Raw genomic sequence first — 17,484 nt, 5'->3', positions numbered from 1 at the left:
TATCATGGGTATAAAAGTGAGGAATAAGATGAACAATCTTAAAAGAAACTTCTGCACACACATGCTATATATACGTGCAGTCAAATTCAGTTATATTTAAATTCAACATACATGATCTAATGCCAGCTATGTAAATTTCCGCATTTGTTTAATCAACAAAGAACTTTCTCTGCAGAGATTTCATGTTGTGCTATTGTATGAATTATTTGAGGTGTGAACCAAAAGCCTTTAAAATTAAGTGAGACGAATTAGAATGATTCATAGTATTCTAGGAAAATTACTATGGATATATAGATGTTCTTTGTTCTTAAAACATACCTGTTATTTTTACGCCTTCCTTTGTTTCAGCTGGTACACCAACACCAAACTCATTCTCTCCAGAGACTCGGAAGTAGTAAATTGCCCCTTCTTGTAAGTTGGTGATTTTGTAGGAGAGGCGGTTACAGTTGTTGGTCACAGAGACCCATGCTTTCTTACTGGCCTCACGTTTTTCTATGTGGTAATTCTTCACTGGTGCTCCACCATCGTTTTCAGGAACATCCCAGGATAACACTGCAGACTCTTTGGTTATGTCATGTACAGTGATATTGGTTGGAGGACCAGGAGAATCTAAAACTTTGACAACTAAGGTCAGTGAAGCAGCATTCACAGTATTCTGAATTGTTACTGTGTATTTTCCGGAATCATTTCTGTTGGCATTTTCAATAGTAAGTGACGTACGAGAGTCTGTGGAATCAATATAAGCTCTAGTGCGGAGGTCACTGTCTGGCTTACTCCACAAGACACTAGGTGCTGGTCTTCCCCGGAAAGGTACGGTCATGGTAAATGAGGCACCGGCCTTGACAATCAAGGTCTTCTTCATTTCACTGTCAAGATCAAATACAGGTTCTTCTTCTCTTTCTTTTGCTACTTGGGGATCGGAGCTATCACTGGGATCACTAGCACCAACCTTATTGATAGATCTTACTCTAAACACATACTCGGCTCCTGTTGTTAGTCCGCCTGTGGTATATTCTGTGCCTCTTAAGTTCTGAATGGCAGTCTCCCACTCAGTTTCATCAGATTTCTTATATTCTACAGTGTATCCAGTTACTGGGGCCCCGCCATCAAACAAGGGCTTAACCCAGCTAATAGTTATATTTGTCTTGCCTGAGTCCACAATTTTGGGTTTGGATGGAGGAGATGGCAAGAATACTGGATCTTCTGCCCGAATTAAGGGAGAGGTTTCACTTGGAAGGCTCAGGCCAGCAGCATTTTCTGCATAAACTCGGTACTCATATTCACATCCTTCCCGAAGTCCGGTTGATTTCACTCTCAGGTCATAAACTGGTTTTTTGTTTACACGCACCCATCGTAGGCTGTTTTTCTCTCGCCTTTCAATTATATATCCAGAGATTTCACTGCCTCCATCACTCTCCGGTCTTGACCAGCAAAGGGTCATGGACTCTTTGGTCACAGATGTAATTTCCAGAGATGTGGGTGGACTTGGAACTGTAAATGGGTCTAGTGCCTTTACTGCCACGCTCTCTAGGGGCTCACCAACACCGTATTTATTAACACCTGTTACTCTAAAGATGTATTCGTTGCCTTTGAGTAACTTGGTTACTTTACAGGATGTTGTCCTTAATTCTCCTTCACATATTGTCCATGCGAGGTGGCTTGTTTCACGTTTTTCTACAATGTAATAGTCGATATCTGCACCACCATTTTCTTGGGGCGGTCCCCAGGAAAGTGAGCATTTCTCAGCTGTGAGGCCATTTATTTCAAGTGGTCCTGCTGGTGGGCCAGGCTTATCAAGTACCTTGCAGTTAACTGCCATAGACCGAGTTCCTGCAACATTCTTTAGTGTTAGTACATACTGGCCAGTGTCTCGTCGGATACAGTCTTTCACTGTTAACGAAGTATTATAGTCTGTCGAGACAATTTCTGTTCTTGCTCTTTCTTCAATTTCTACCCCATCCTTGGCCCAGGAAATTACCGGCAGAGGTCGCCCTGCGATGTCTGCATTTATCTTAAGGACCTCTCCAGCTTTGACAACAATAACATCTCGGAACTTGACATCCATCATAATTCTTGGAGCCTCAACATCGTCTTTAACTGTAATAGGCCCAGTGGATTCAGATGGTTCACTAACTGAGTCAGCTGCATTCTTTGCAAAAACCCGGAATTCATAACGCTGATCTTCAGTAAGTTCAGTTACTTCAAAGTATGTTTCTTGTACGTTAGTAAAATTGCACTTCAGCCATCGGCCATCTGGTAGTTCTCTACGTTCGATAATGTATCCTGTGATCTTAGCTCCACCGTCGTAATGTGGTTTAGACCATTTAAGCGACACTGATTTTCTTGTGATATTTGTGACTTCAGGTTGTCCAGGAGGATCACAGGGATCTCTTGCAGGGACTGGTTCACAAGATTTACTGCATTTACCAATTCCAGCAATGTTCTCAGCATATACACGATACTCATACATCAGTCCTTCATCAAGGCCGGAGACTTTCATTTGTGTATCAGCGATGAGGATTTTATTTGCTTTTGACCAAAGAATGCTGCTTCTCTCTTTATATTCAAGGTGATAGCCAATTACTCGACTTCCTCCATCATTAACTGGCACTTGCCAGCTTACAATCATGGTAGATTTTGTGGCATGCACAACTTTAGGAGTGCCGGGAGGACCTGGAGGGCTGAATGGATACTCTGCAACAACAGGTTTAGATTCACTGTAGGAGCTCTTGCCATAGCGGTTTTCTGCACAAACACGGAACTGATACTCACTTCCTGTTGTCAGACGAACTATTTTAATGGATGTTCTCGCAACTGCCTGTGAAACTACATGCCATGTGGTAGAAGTGGTTTCTCTCTTTTCGACGATGTAATTGCTAATTTGGCAGCCACCGTCATATTCTGGAGGACTCCAGGAAATTGTTACATTGTCACAGCTAACTTCATCAATAAGAACAGGTCCTGGAGGCCCTGGTTTGTCGAGGACAATTACAGTTATAGGAACTGTTATGGATCCAGCACTGTTCGAAACACATAATTCGTAAGTTCCAACATCTTCCCTGGAAGCTTCCTTAATAGATAGTGATGTTACAGTCTTTGAAGAAGAAACATTGACCCTTGTGGTTTCTTTAAGAATCTGACCATCCTTTTTCCAGCTTACAGTAGCTTGAGGTCTTCCTTTAAATGGAACATCAATCTTAAGTTGGTCCCTAGCCTTTACATTGAAAGTATTGAAAGGAAGCTCGACGGAGGGCTTTATTTCAATATCCCTTGCAACTACTGGCACTCCAAGTTGTCTCGGATCACTCCTTCCCTTTTCATTGACTGCAGCTACCCTGAAGGTATACTCTTCTCCCACAGTTAGGCCAGATATAGTCGCTTCTAGAGTCTTAACTTGTGTGCAAGTGCTCCATTTTTCACTCCCTTTAGTCTGCATTTCAACTACATAACCAGTAATTTTGCTGCCACCATCACTTTCTGGCTTCTCCCACTTGATTGTAGCTGTGTTACGGGTCACATCAACAAGAGTCACTCTTCCGGGTGGGAGGGGTGGTTCAGAAGCTTTAACGGGTTCAGTCGTTTCAGCTGGCAAACCAATCCCGTATTCATTGGAAGCCAAGACTCGGAAGTAGTAAGAACATCCCTCCTGTAGATTTTCAATTTTAAAAGTATTCTTCGTGCAATTGTTTGTAACAGTAGCGTATGCTTTTCTTGTAGTTTCTCGTTTTTCAACAATGTAGTTTGTAATCTTAGCTCCGCCATCAATAAGTGGTGGCTCCCAAGACAATGTCACCGAATCTTTCTTTATTTCTCTTACATTTAAATTCACAGGGGCGCTTGGCGAGTCAAGAACTCTGACGTTAACAAAAGCTGTTTTGGAGCCGCTGTTATTTTCTAGTGTCAGATTATACCGACCGCTATCAAATCTGGTAACGTTATCAATTACCAACATTGTGTAGGAGCTGGTCACCTCGATCTGGGCCCTCTCTGTGAGAGTGCCTTCGGCCTTTTCCCATTTAACTTCAGGTTCTGGTCGACCTTTGATTGTGACAAATAAGCGTAAAGTAGCACTTGCCCGCAGAATGACCACCTTTCTGAGATCAGCATCAAGTTCTATTTCTGGCGGCTCTAGCCTCTCTTTAGCAACAACTGAGCCAGGTATAGTTGCAGGTTCACCTACACCTTCAGAATTGATGGCACAAATACGGAAGTTATACTCAGTATTTTCTTTTAGCTTGGTCACTGTGAACTGCTTTCCTTGTAATCCTGTCGGTGGAGTGCAGGTTGTCCATTCATCAGCAGCGGCTTCTTTGACCTCCACCATATAGCCCTTAACAGGTGCACCACCATCATAAATTGGCTTACTCCATGCCAGGGAGACAGAAGATCTGGAAGTGTCTGTCACTTTTGGATTACTTGGTGGACCTGGTGGATATAAGGTATCACATGCACGATAGAAAACAGATGGCTCGCTGGGTTCACCCACACCAGCTGCATTTTCAGCAGCGACTCTGAACTCATAGGAATGACCTTCGGTAAGGCCAGTTACTCTGAATCGGAGATCTGTTAGAGTTTTCTTGTTGCACTTGGTCCATCTAATGCCTTCCTTATCTCGTTTTTCAAGAATGTAGCCCTCAATTTCGGCACCTCCATCATCCACTGGGCGTGCCCATGTTACTACCATAGAATCTTTGGTGATTGCTGAGGCTTCAGGGGGTGAAGGAGGACCTGGTGGCTTATACGGATTACAGGCTATAACAGGCTCAGATTCCAAGGGCTCTCCAATTCCATATTTATTCACAGCCATGACACGGAAAATGTACTCATTACCAGGAAGAAGTTTAGTGACTTTGTAGTTAAGGGCCTGTACCTCAGTTGAAACCTGGGTCCAGGAGAGTCTACTTGTTTCTCTCTTTTCAATGATGTAATGCGAAATATTAGCACCACCGTCCTGTAAAGGTGGGTTCCATGCCAGGTAACATTTCTCAGCAGTAACTCCAGAAACTTTCAGAGGTCCTTCAGGGGGCCCTGGCCTGTCAAGTACCTTTACAGTGATTGGTATGGACTTTGTACCGCCAACGTTGCTGAGTTTCAGAATATACTGTCCTCCATCAGTACGTATACAGTCTTTGACAACAAGAGTGGTTTTCTGAATAGTAGATTTAATTTCCATCCTAGCAGTCGTCTCTTCAAGCTCTTTTCCATCTTTTGACCAAACAATATCAGGTATAGGCTTGCCGCGGATATCAGCTTCAAGGACAAAAGTCTCTCCTGCACGAACAACGATTACGTCTTTATATTTTGGATCCAGGGAGGCGTTTGGTGCATCAATTTCATCTCTGGCAGTAATGGCACCAGTGCTTTCAGATGGTTCACTTAAGTTGCCAGCTGCATTTCTTGCAATTACTCTAAATTCATATCTTTGGTCTTCCACAAGTCCACTCACTGTAAATTCAGTTTCTAATACATTGGTAAAGCTGGCTTTCATCCAGCGTCCATCAGGTAGATCTTTCTTTTCTACAATATAACCTGTTATCTTGCTACCACCATCGTAGGCAGGTTTCTTCCATTTCAGTGTAACATTGTTTCTTGTGATGACAATGGCTTCAGGGCGACCAGGTGGGTCACATGGATCACGAGCAACAAAGCATTCTGATACTTTGCTAGGCTTGCCAATGCCAACAATATTTTCAGCAGAAACTTTGAACTCATACTCAAGGCCTTCATCGAGCCCAGTTGTTTTGAATTTCGTGTCTTGAATGGGAGTCTTATTCAATTTGACCCATAAAATGCTGTTCTTTTCTTTCTGTTCAAGATGGTAGCCAATAATTTTGCTTCCTCCATCATGAACTGGCTCATGCCACTGCACAATCATCTGATCTTTTGAAATGGATGTCACAAAAGGAGTTCCAGGTGGTCCAGGTTCTTTAAATGGATATTGTACAATAACTGGTTTGGAATCCAGAGGGGCACTCTTTCCATACCTGTTTTCTGCAAAAATTCTAAACTGGTACTCAGTGCCTGTTTTCAGTTTGGTTACTTTAATTGTTGTTCTCGCAACTGTTGCTGAGACCATGTGCCAAGTGGTGGTAGTTGTATCTCGCTTCTCTACAATGTAGTTGCTTATCTGGCAGCCGCCAGTATAGGCAGGAGGTTCCCAAGAGATGACCACAAAGTCTGCACTAACTTCGTCAAACCGAACTGGTCCAATTGGAGGTCCAGGCTTTTCCAAAACAATGATGGTGAGATTTTCTGTTGCCGTACCTGCACTATTTGTTGCTGTTATAGTGTATTTTCCAAAGTCATCTTTGTTACTTTCTTTAATGTGCAGAATCGTTGAAGTAGCTGTTTCATCGACATTTACTCTTGTTGTCTGTTTAAGAGGCTCACCATCTTTGACCCATGAAATGTTAGGTCTTGGTCGGCCAATTACTGGAATTTCAATTTTAAGATCTTCTCCAGCTTGGACAGTATATGTGTTAAATGGTAACTTAAAACTAGGCTGTATGGTCAAGTCCTTGGCTATGACAGGAACACCAAGCACTCTTGGATCGCTTTTTCCTTTCTCATTGTAAGCCTTGACACGGAACTGATATTCTTGTCCAGAACTCAAACCAGTAACCACTGCATTGCAGACTTTGGATTCGGCCACAACACTCCATTTTTCTGTTCCTTTGGGCTGCATTTCAACAACATAACCCAAGACTCTGCTGCCACCGTCATGTTCAGGTTTCTCCCACATCAGCGATGCACTGGTCTGGGACACATCAGTGAGTGTCACTTTTCCTGGTGGGGAAGGAGGTTCAGCGGCTTTCACAGCATCAGCGGTTTCCACTGGAACACCAACTCCAAATTCATTTTCCGCCATAACTCTAAAGTAATAAATGGCTCCTTCTGTAAGATTCTCAACTTTAAAGCTGGTTTTGCTGCATTTGCTACTCACGTTAGCATATGCTTTTCTGGTTGACTCACGTTTGTCAATAACATAGTTCTTCACCTTTGAACCCCCATCAATGATGGGTGGTTCCCATACCAGCAGGACAGAATCTTTTTTCACTTCTTTGACTGCCAAATTTTGTGGTGGTCCTGGGGTGTCAAGAACTTTCACAGTTACGAAAGCAGATTTAGACCCGCTGCTGTTTTCCAGCTTGAGAATGTATTTTCCAGCGTCATTTCTATCACAGTTATCTATTGATAGTTGGGTATAGTTTACCCCCTTTTCAATTTGGACCTTATCTGTGAATTCACCTTCCTCTCGAGACCAGGTGATCTCAGGTGTTGGGCGACCTTTGAATGGAATGTGAATTCTGGCAGATCCACCAGCTCTTACAACTATTCCTTTCCTTAATTCAGAGTCAAGATCAAGTTCAGGTGCTTCAAGTTTATCTTCTGGTTTCACAGTACCAGGAACTGATGTAGCCTCACCTAAGCCAACTTTATTGAGGGCAGAGACTCGTATTTTATACTCTTGGTGCTCAGTGAGTTTTGAAATTTCAAATCGAGTGGCTCTCAGGCCAGTCTGTGGAGTAACTATTTGCCATTCTTCTTCATCTGCTTTACAGATTTCTACTACATATCCAAGGATCTCACTGCCACCATCATAGATGGGCTTACCCCAGGCAAGTGTGATTGAATTTTTAGTGGTGTCTACAATGTGTGCATTGGTGGGTGGTCCAGGTTTGAATACAGGATCACAAGCTTTATAATAAACTGTAGCTGGACTTGGTTCTCCAACCCCAGCAGCATTTTCTGCAGAGACTCTGAATTCATACTCATGATCTTCTGTTAATCCTGTTACTCTTAGACGCAAATCTGTAATGCGGCGTTTATTACATTTTATCCACCTAATGCCACTTCTATCTCTTTTCTCCACAATGTAACCGATAATCTCACTTCCACCATCACTATCTGGACGGTTCCAACAGACAGTCATGGAGTCCTTGGCAATGTTGGTGACTTCCAGGCTTTTTGGTGGTCCAGGAAGCACAAATGGATTTTTCATTAGTACTGGTGCAGATTCCAAAGGCTCTCCAACTCCATACTTGTTGACAGCCATTATGCGGAAAACATATTCATTCCCTTCTAAGAGTTTAGTAACTTTCAGAGAATTGGTCACAACTTCTGAAGCAACAACAGTCCAGGCAAGTCGACTTGTTTCTCTCTTTTCAACGACATAGTGAGAAATATCACTGCCACCATCTTGAAGTGGTGGAGACCATGTTAAAGTGCATTTTTCAGAAGTGACTCCGGTAACCTGGACTGGACCTTCTGGAGGTCCTGGTCTGTCCAATACTTTTACATTTACTGGGAATGACTTAGAACCTGCAACATTGGAAGCTCTTAAAATATACTGTCCACCATCAATTCTAATGGCATCTTTTACAATAAGTAAAGCCTTGAAATCTGTGTTTTTTATTTCACATCTGGCAGATTCTTCAATTTCCTTATCTCCTCGTAACCACTCAATGGTCGGTAGGGGCTTTCCATGGACATCAGCCTCAAGCCTGAACGTTTCTCCAGCATTTACCACAATTGTGTCTCTGAATTTTGGATCCATTGAAATTCTTGGAAGTTCAACCTCATCCCTGGCAGTTATTGGTCCAGTACTGTCAGAGGGTTTACTTATTGTACCAGCTGCATTCTTTGCAATGACTCTGAACTCATATCTTTGATCTTCAGTAAGACCGGACACAGTAAATTGAGTTTCAATGACATTTGTGAAGCTGGCCTTCATCCAGCGACCCTCAGGCAAATCACGTTTCTCTACAATGTAACCTGTAATCACACTTCCACCATCATAAGCAGGTTTGGTCCACTGTAAAGTGATTTCATTTCTTTTAACCATTATTGCTTCTGGGGTTCCTGGTGGGTCACAAGGATCTCTGGCTACGTAGCATTCGGAATTCTTGCTTGCTTTACCTACACCAACAATATTTTCAGCATAAACTCTGAATTCATATTCAATGCCCTCTTCAAGATTGACTGCTTTAAACTGAGTGTCATGAATAATAGTTTTGTTGACTTTTGTCCACAAAATACTATTTCTTTCCTTTCTCTCAAGGTGGTAACCTATGACTGGGCTTCCACCGTTATTGATTGGTTCATGCCACTGAACGACCATGGAGTCTTTGGAAATGGCTGTGACAAATGGTGTGCCTGGAGGGCCTGGTTCTTTGTAGGGATATTGAGCTACAATTGGATCAGACTCCAAGGCAAAGCTTTGTCCGTATCTGTTTTCAGCAAATATTCTGAATTGGTATTCTGTACCAGTTTTCAGTTTGGTCACTTTGAGCGTGGTTCTGGCAACAGTAGCAGAAACAGTATCCCATACTGTGGTGGTTGTATCTCTTTTCTGAACAATGTAGTTGGTGATCTGGCAGCCCCCTGTATATAATGGGGGATTCCAAGATAAAGTAATACTTTCAGCACTGACTTCATCAAATTTAACAGGTCCTTTTGGAGGATCAGGTTTATCTAGAGTTATAATTTCAATGGATGCTGTTTTCTGACCTACAACATTAGTCACTGTGATTCCATAATGTCCACCATCATCCTTATGAGTTTCTTTAATGCTGAGTACAGTGAGGTCAAGTGAATCAGTAACATTGACTCTTGTGGTCTGCTTCAGTGGAAGACCATCTTTAGTCCAGGTAACGGTTGGCTTAGGACGTCCAGAAATTGGCACCTCTATTTTCAAATCTTGGCCGACCTGTACACTGTAATTGTTGAATGCAGGTCTTACATCTGGCTCAATGACCAGATCTTTGGCAACTATTGGAACTGCAAGGGACCTAGGATCACTTCTTCCCTTTTCATTCACAGCAACAACTCTAAAGAGATACTCTTCTCCCTGAGTTAGGTTAGTAATTACTGCTTCAAGGGACTTGACTCGAGCACATTCTGACCATTTCTCGCTGTGTTTAGCTTGCATTTCCACAATATACTGAATGATTTTACTGCCACCATCATGTTCAGGCTTTGTCCAACTCAAGGAAACACTGTTTCTGGTAACATCATCCACAGTTATTTTTCCTGGAGGTTGTGGGACTTCTGCAACCTTAATAGGATCAGCAGTGTGGGCGGGAAGGCCAATACCGTACTCGTTCTCAGCTGTGACTCTAAAGTAATAACTGCAGCCTTCTTGGAGTTGCTCAATCTTCCAAGAATTCTTATGGCAGTTTGTTACCACTGCAGCATATGATTTTCTTGTGGCTTCACGTTTCTCAACAATGTAATTTTTTATTTTGGATCCCCCATCCAACAGAGGAGGTTCCCATGTAATTGATACTGAGTCTTTTGTGATTTCTGTGACTTTCAGGTTAACAGGCGGACTTGGTGTGTCCAGGACTCTCACAGTAACAAAGGCAGACTTCGTTCCACTGCTGTTTTCTAATGTGAGTGTATATTTTCCACTATCGTAGCGGTTGACATTGTCAAGAACAAGAGAGGTGAAACTGCTAGTGACATCAATTATAGCTGCATCTCGGATTTCACCATCCATCTTCCCCCATTTAACTTCTGGTGTAGGACGACCTTTAATAGGGACAAAGAGCCTTAAGGAGCCACCTGCCCTTATATTTATAATTTTTCTTAGTTCTAGGTCAAGTTCAATGTCCGGTGCTTCTAATTTTTCTTCAACTATAACAGGTCCAGGGACATCAGCATGTTCTCCAACTCCAGCTTTATTAACAGCACAGATACGGAAATTGTATTCATGCTTTTCCAACAGCTTTTCTACTTCTATATTTGTTTTATTGATTCCAGTTGGTGGAGTGCACATGGTCCATTCACCAACACTCACGTCACATTTTTCAACAATGTAGCCTTGAATTTCACAGCCACCATCATATATTGGTTTGCTCCAAGAAAGGAAGACAGAAGATCTGGTAATATCTATGACTTTGGGATTGTTTGGAGGTCCTGGTTTATAAATAGGATCACAAGCCTTTTGGTAACCAGAAGGCAGGCTTGGTTCACTAAGTCCAGCAGCATTCTCGGCTGAGACTCTGAATTCATAATTGTGATTTTCTAGGAGTCCAGTTACTCTCAAGCGCAATTCCCCAATCAGGCGTTTGTGGCATCTTGTCCATCTAACGCCCTCCTTATCGCGTTTTTCAAGAACATATCCAAGAATTTCACTGCCACCATCAGATTCTGGTCTTTCCCATACAACGATCATTGAGTCCTTGGTCACTGTTGTGATTTCTGGGGCCTTTGGTGCATCTGGCACTACAAATGGATTCTTGGCAATCACTGGCTCAGATTCTAGTGGTTCACCAACACCATATTTGTTTACAGCCATTATACGGAAAATATATTCATTGCCTTCGAGAAGCTTAGTAACCTTGCAGCTGAGAGTTTGCACGTTGGCATCAACCAGAGTCCAAACTAAGCGGCTGGTTTCTCTCCTCTCCACAATATAATTTATGATGTCACTCCCACCATCCTGTAGTGGGGGTTTCCAAGCTAGTGTGCATTTTTCTGCTGTCACTCCTGATACTAGAACAGGTCCCTCAGGTGGTCCTGGTCTATCAAGAACTTTGACATTTACAGTAACTGACCTCTCCCCTGCAACATTTTTGGCCTTCAGTATGTAATTTCCACTGTCATTGCGTATTGCTTCCTTTACACTGAGACTCGTGGCAAAGTCAGTGCTCTTTATTTCTAATCGAGCTGTATTTGAAAGCTCCTGATCACCTTTTACCCACTGAATGGTCGGTATTGGTTTGCCATGAACATCTGCATCAATCTTGAACGACTCACCAGCATGAACTACAATTGTGTCTTTGTATTTTGGATCCATACTTATTCGTGGTGGCTCTACCTCGTCTCTTGCTGTTATTGCTCCTGTGCTTTCTGAAGGCTCACTAAACACTCCTGCAGCATTTCGAGCTATTACCCGGAACTCATATCTGTGATCTTCAACTAGGCCAGTTACTTCAAACTGAGTGTCAATGACATTTGTAAAACTGGCTTTCATCCAGCGCCCCTCAGGCAATTCTTTCTTCTCTACAATATAGCCGGTGATCTTGCTTCCACCATCATAAGTAGGTTTCTTCCACTGGAGAGTCACGGAATTTCGTGTGACAATAATTGCTTCTGGCCGCCCTGGTGGATCACATGGGTCACGAGCCATATAGCATTCTGACACCTTACTTGGCTTGCCGATGCCCACGATGTTCTCTGCAGAGACTCTAAATTCATATTCAATGCCTTCATCGAGGCCAGTCGTTTTAAACTTGGTTTGAGGAATGGGTGTTTTATTCAACTTCACCCAGAGGATACTGTTTCTTTCCTTGCGTTCCAGATGATAGCCAATGACTTTGCTACCCCCATCACTAACTGGCTCATTCCAGTGTACCTCCATGCTGTCCTTGGAGGAGAGCATTACAAATGGTGTGCCAGGAGGACCAGGAACTTTGAATGGATACTGGGCTATGATAGGCTCCGAATTGAGGTAAGTGCTCTTTCCATATCTGTTTTCAGCTGCAATCCTAAACTGATACTCACATCCAGTCTTTAATCTGCAAGCCTTTATTGTTGTCCTTGCAACAGTCGCTGACACAATTTGCCAGGTGGTTGTGGAAGTGTCCCGTTTTTCTACAATGTAATTATTGATAGAACTCCCACCATCATACTTAGGTGGGCCCCAGGAAAGAGTAATACTATCAGCTGTCACTTCCTCCATTTTAACTGGTCCAGTTGGAGGCCCTGGTTTGTCAAGAACAATAATGTTAAGGGTTTCAGTAGCTTCACCAGCCGAGTTAGTCAGTTTAACTGTGTAATGTCCAACATCTTCTCGGCAGGCTTCCTTTATTGTCAATAGTGAATTATTTTCTGTGCTCTCTGCATTTACTCTAGTTGTCTGCTTCAGTGGTACGTCATCTTTATGCCAGGTTACAGCAGGTGTAGGGCGTCCAATGAATGGAACATCAACTTTTAGGTCTTCACCTGCCAGTACAGTGAAAGTATTGAACAGGAGTTTGAAGGCTGGTGGAATGACAAGATCTTTGGCAATTACTGGAACACTCAGTTGTCTAGGATCACTGATGCCCTTTTCATTCTGAGCCGAAACACGGAAAGAGTATTCTTCACCCTGAATTAATCCGGTTATAGTGGCTTCAGTGACTTTGACTGTGGCACATGTGGCCCATTTGTCACTACCTTTGCTCTGCATCTCAACAATGTAGCCTAGAATTCGGCTGCCTCCATCATGTTCTGGTTTTTCCCAAGAGAGTGACACACTATTTCTGGTGACATCCACCAAAGTTATTTTTCCTGGAGGAAGGGGTCGTTCTGATGCTTTCACAGACTCTGCAGTTTCAGCGGGCAACCCAATGCCATATTCATTTTCAGCGAGAACCCTGAAGTAGTAACTACACCCTTCTTGAAGCTGGTCTACCTTCCAGGACGTCTTATGGCAGTTTGTTGCAACAGTTGAATATGCTTTTCTTGTTGATTCCCTCTTTTCAACAATATAGTTCTTTATTTTTGAGCCTCCGTCAAGGAGAGGAGGCTCCCATGTCAATGTGACAGATGACTTAGTGACCTCCTTTACCTTGAGATCCTGTGGAGGGCCTGGTGTGTCTAGTACTCTAACATTGACAAACGCAGACTTGCTGCCTGAGCTGTTTTCAATAGTTAGTATGTATTTGCCACTGTCGAATCTGTTTACATTTCCAACAATAAGCAAGGTGTAAGAGCTTGTGGATTCAATGCTAGCTTTATCTAAGGATTCTCCATGTTCCCGGGTCCACTTCACCTCAGGTGCAGGCCTTCCTTTGATTGGAACAAAAAGTCTCAGGGTACAGCAAGCTCTTATAGTAACAACTTTACGCAGGTCAGCATCCAGTTCAATCTCTGGAGGCAGCATCCTCTCTTCAGCCTTTGGAGTTCCAGGAACAAGTGCAGGTTCTCCCATTCCTTCAGAATTCATGGCATAGATGCGGATTTTATATTCCTGATTCTCTACGAGGTTGGTGATGGTGTAAGAGGTTGCCTTGAGTCCAGCTGGTGGAGTGACAATCTTCCATTCATCCTCCTCTGGCAGGGCAATCTCAACAATATACCCAGTGATTTCTGAACCGCCATCGTAGATAGGCTTATTCCAAGCAATTGAAATGGATGATCTGCTCGAATCTAGAACACGTGGGTTACCTGGTGGGCCGGGCTTAAACACAGCATCACAAGCTTTATAAAATGGACTGGTAGAACTTGGTGCACTAATTCCAGCAGCATTTTCAGCCATAATCCTGAACTCATATTCATGTCCTTCTGTCAGTCCAGACACTTTATATCTTAGATCAGTAAGAGTTTTCTTGTTGCATTTCACCCAGCGTTGCCCAGCTTTATCACGCCGTTCTACAATATAATTGATGATTTCACTTCCACCATCAGAGTCAGGATGTCCCCAGCAGACAACCATCGAATCTTTAGTAATAGCTGTAACTTCAGGGTTTTTGGGTGGATCGGGGGGTCCATAAGGATTTACTGCAAGCACAGGCTCTGATTCCAGTGGCTCTCCAACTCCATATTTATTTACAGCCATGACGCGGAATATGTATTCATTGCCTTTCAGAAGTTTAGTGACCTTCAGTTTTGTCACTTGGACTTCTGAGGCTACATTTGTCCATGCCAATCTGCTGGTTTCACGTTTCTGAACTATATAGTAATCAATTTTGGCACCTCCATCATCCAGTGGAGGCAACCATGACAACACACATTTTTCTGATGTCACTTCAGATACAGCTAAAGGTCCTTCAGGTGGGCCTGGTCTATCAAGAACTTTGACATTGAAAATGTGTTTAGCAAACCCACCAGGATTCGTTGCTGTAAGGATATAGGCACCACTGTCCCTTCTTGATGAATCCTTGTTTATCAGGTAAGTAGAGAAATCTGCAATTCTTATTTCTAACTTTGCTGTGCCTTCAAGCTCCTTTCCATCTTTGGTCCATTCCATTGTTGGTGGTGGGCGACCTGAAACATCAGCTTCTAGCTTGAATGCTTCACCTGCTTTTAGTATTACTGTGTCTTTAAATTTCACATCCACCATTATCCTTGGTGCTTCAACGTCATCCCTGCACGTGATAGCATCTGATGGCTCAGATGGTGGACTAATAGCACCAGCAGCATTTTTGGCAATCACACGGAATTCGTAGGCAGCATCTTCTGTTAGGCCGCTGACCGTAAATTCATTCTCCAGAATGTTGCTAAAGTTGGCCTTCAGCCACCGCCCATTGGGAAGGTCTCTCTTTTCAACTATATAACTGGTAATTTTAAAGCCTCCAGTGTATTCAGGCTTAGCCCATTTAAGTGTCACTGTGTGTCTAGTAATATTTAGAGGAATTGGTTTCCCAGGTGGGTCAATGGGATCTAAAGCAAGCATAGGTTCAGATGGCTTGCTCGGCTTGCTTTTCCCTGCCATGTTTTCTGCAATCACTCGGAATTCATAAGCAATACCATCTGTAAGTCCACTTGATTTGAAAATGTTGCCTGGTACTAATGCTTTGCTCACAGTCTGCCAGAGAATACCATTTCGTTCTTTTCTTTCAACGTGGTATCCTAAAATGGGGCTTCCACCATCAGTAAGAGGCTCATGCCAGCTAATTGTCATTGAATCCTTGGTAACTGCAGTCACCTGAGGGGTCCCAGGAGGCCCAGGAACCTTAAATGGATAGTTGGCAACTATAGATGCAGATGTGATGCCTGGTCCCACTCCATATCTATTTTGAGCTTTTACCCGGAATTGATACTCCACTCCGGTAGTAAGGCGAGTGGCTTTATAGGTAGTGCGTATGACAGTGGTTGCTAATTCAACCCATGTAGTACTGTCTGTCTGTCGCATTTCTACTACATAGTTGCTTATTGGTACACCTCCATCGTTCTCAGGTGGGTCCCAAGAGAAGGTTACAAAATCAGATGAAACTTCATCGAATTTGATTGGTCCAGTAGGTGGCCCTGGGATATCGTGGACTTGAATGGTGATGACATCACCAACCTCTCCTACAATGTTCCTTGCTGTTAATGGATAGGGCCCGCTATCGCTTCTTACACACTCGTTGATATTTAAGATGGTTGAAGTGGCTGTATTTTCAAAATTAACTCTCTGTGTCTGTTTAAGAATCTGGTCTCCTTTTTTCCACGTAACCGTGGGCTTTGGCCGACCAAGCACTGGAATTTCCACTTTGATGTTCTCACCAGCTCTGGCGATGACTAGTTTCTGATAAATGCCACGAAGATCCAGTTCTGGAAGCGTGGTCTGCTCCTTGACAATGACGGGTCTGCTTTCTCTAGGGGCACTTCTTCCTGCACTGTTCACTGCCATCACCTGGAAGGTGTATTCTTCCCCTTCGGTTAGATTCTTCACGACACATTCTAACCCCTTCACGGTGCTGACATGGGTCCATTGGTCAGAGCCTTTTCTTTGGGCTTCGATCACATAGCCAGTGATCTTACTGCCACCATCGTGCTTTGGTTTAGGCCATGCCAGGCTGACTGTGCTCCTAGTTATGTCCATAATGTTCAGACTGTCTGGTGGGGACGGTGCTTCTGAGGCCTTCACAGGTTCTGTTGTTTCTGCTGGCTCACCAATTCCATATTCATTTTCTGCCATCACTCTGAAGAAGTATTCACATCCTTCTGACAGGCCAGTAACTTTATATGTGCATTTATGGCACTTCGTGGTGACTGTGGAATAAGATTTCCGTGTTGCTTCTCGTTTCTCCACAATGTAGTTTGTTATACGGGAGCCCCCATCTATCAGAGGGAGGTCCCAGTGCAGGGTGACGCTGTCCTTTGTGATGTCTGTAGGCCTCAGGTTAAGGACGGGTCCTGGGGTATCCAGGACTCTGACATTAACAAAGCCACTTTTCTTCCCAGCAGGGTTTTCAATGGTCATGACAAATTTACCAGTGTCATATCTGTTACATTCTGGTATAATCAGAAGAGTAAATGATTCCGTGTTTTCAATGTTAGCTCGGTTTTTAAGGTTGATGTCATCTTTGGTCCATGTCACTTCAGGAGCAGGACGACCTTTAATGGGCACGAATATTCTAATACTGAGTCCCGCTCTAACAACAAGTGTTCTTCGAAGCTCGGCATCTAGTTCAAAATCAGGAGCCATTTCCCGTTCTACAATTTCAACATCTGTAATTATTGCTGGCTCCCCGATACCTGCATCGTTGATGGCTCTGATTCTAAAATTGTATTTTTCTTTAGTCTGAAGATCAGGGACAACAAATTGAGTGATTCGGACACCAGTTCCTGTTGTATCTTTTATCCAGGCCTCCTCTCCTACTTTTTGATGCTCTACGATATAGCCAGTGATTTCAAGTCCTCCATCATAATGAGGCTTGCCCCATGCTAAAGAAGCAGACTTTTTGGTAGTATCAGTGACACGTGCATTTGAAGGTGGGCCTGGGGGATCTGAAACAGAAGGAAAGACACAAAAGTGTATGTTAGGAGTTTGGCTTTTGGATAACTTCT

General features: G+C 43.2%; 1 protein-coding gene across 5 annotated transcripts in view; it reads right to left on the bottom strand.

Moving 5' to 3' along the window:
- TTN (titin) overlaps positions 1-17,484 on the bottom strand; it is a 266,895-nt gene that overhangs the window by 32,031 nt on the left and 217,380 nt on the right. For all 5 annotated transcript variants that reach the window (XM_040643349.1, XM_040643355.1, XM_040643369.1 and 2 more), the window contains one exon: positions 319-17,424. In XM_040643349.1, coding sequence (XP_040499283.1) covers positions 319-17,424 — 17,106 coding nt within the window. The remainder of the gene's footprint in view (positions 1-318; positions 17,425-17,484) is intronic.

Source organism: Ursus maritimus, unplaced genomic scaffold (assembly GCF_017311325.1).
Source record: "Ursus maritimus isolate PB19 unplaced genomic scaffold, ASM1731132v1 scaffold_1, whole genome shotgun sequence".
In the NCBI taxonomy this organism is placed as follows: Eukaryota; Metazoa; Chordata; class Mammalia; order Carnivora; family Ursidae; genus Ursus; species Ursus maritimus.
This window is presented reverse-complemented; position numbering and strand designations above follow the sequence as displayed.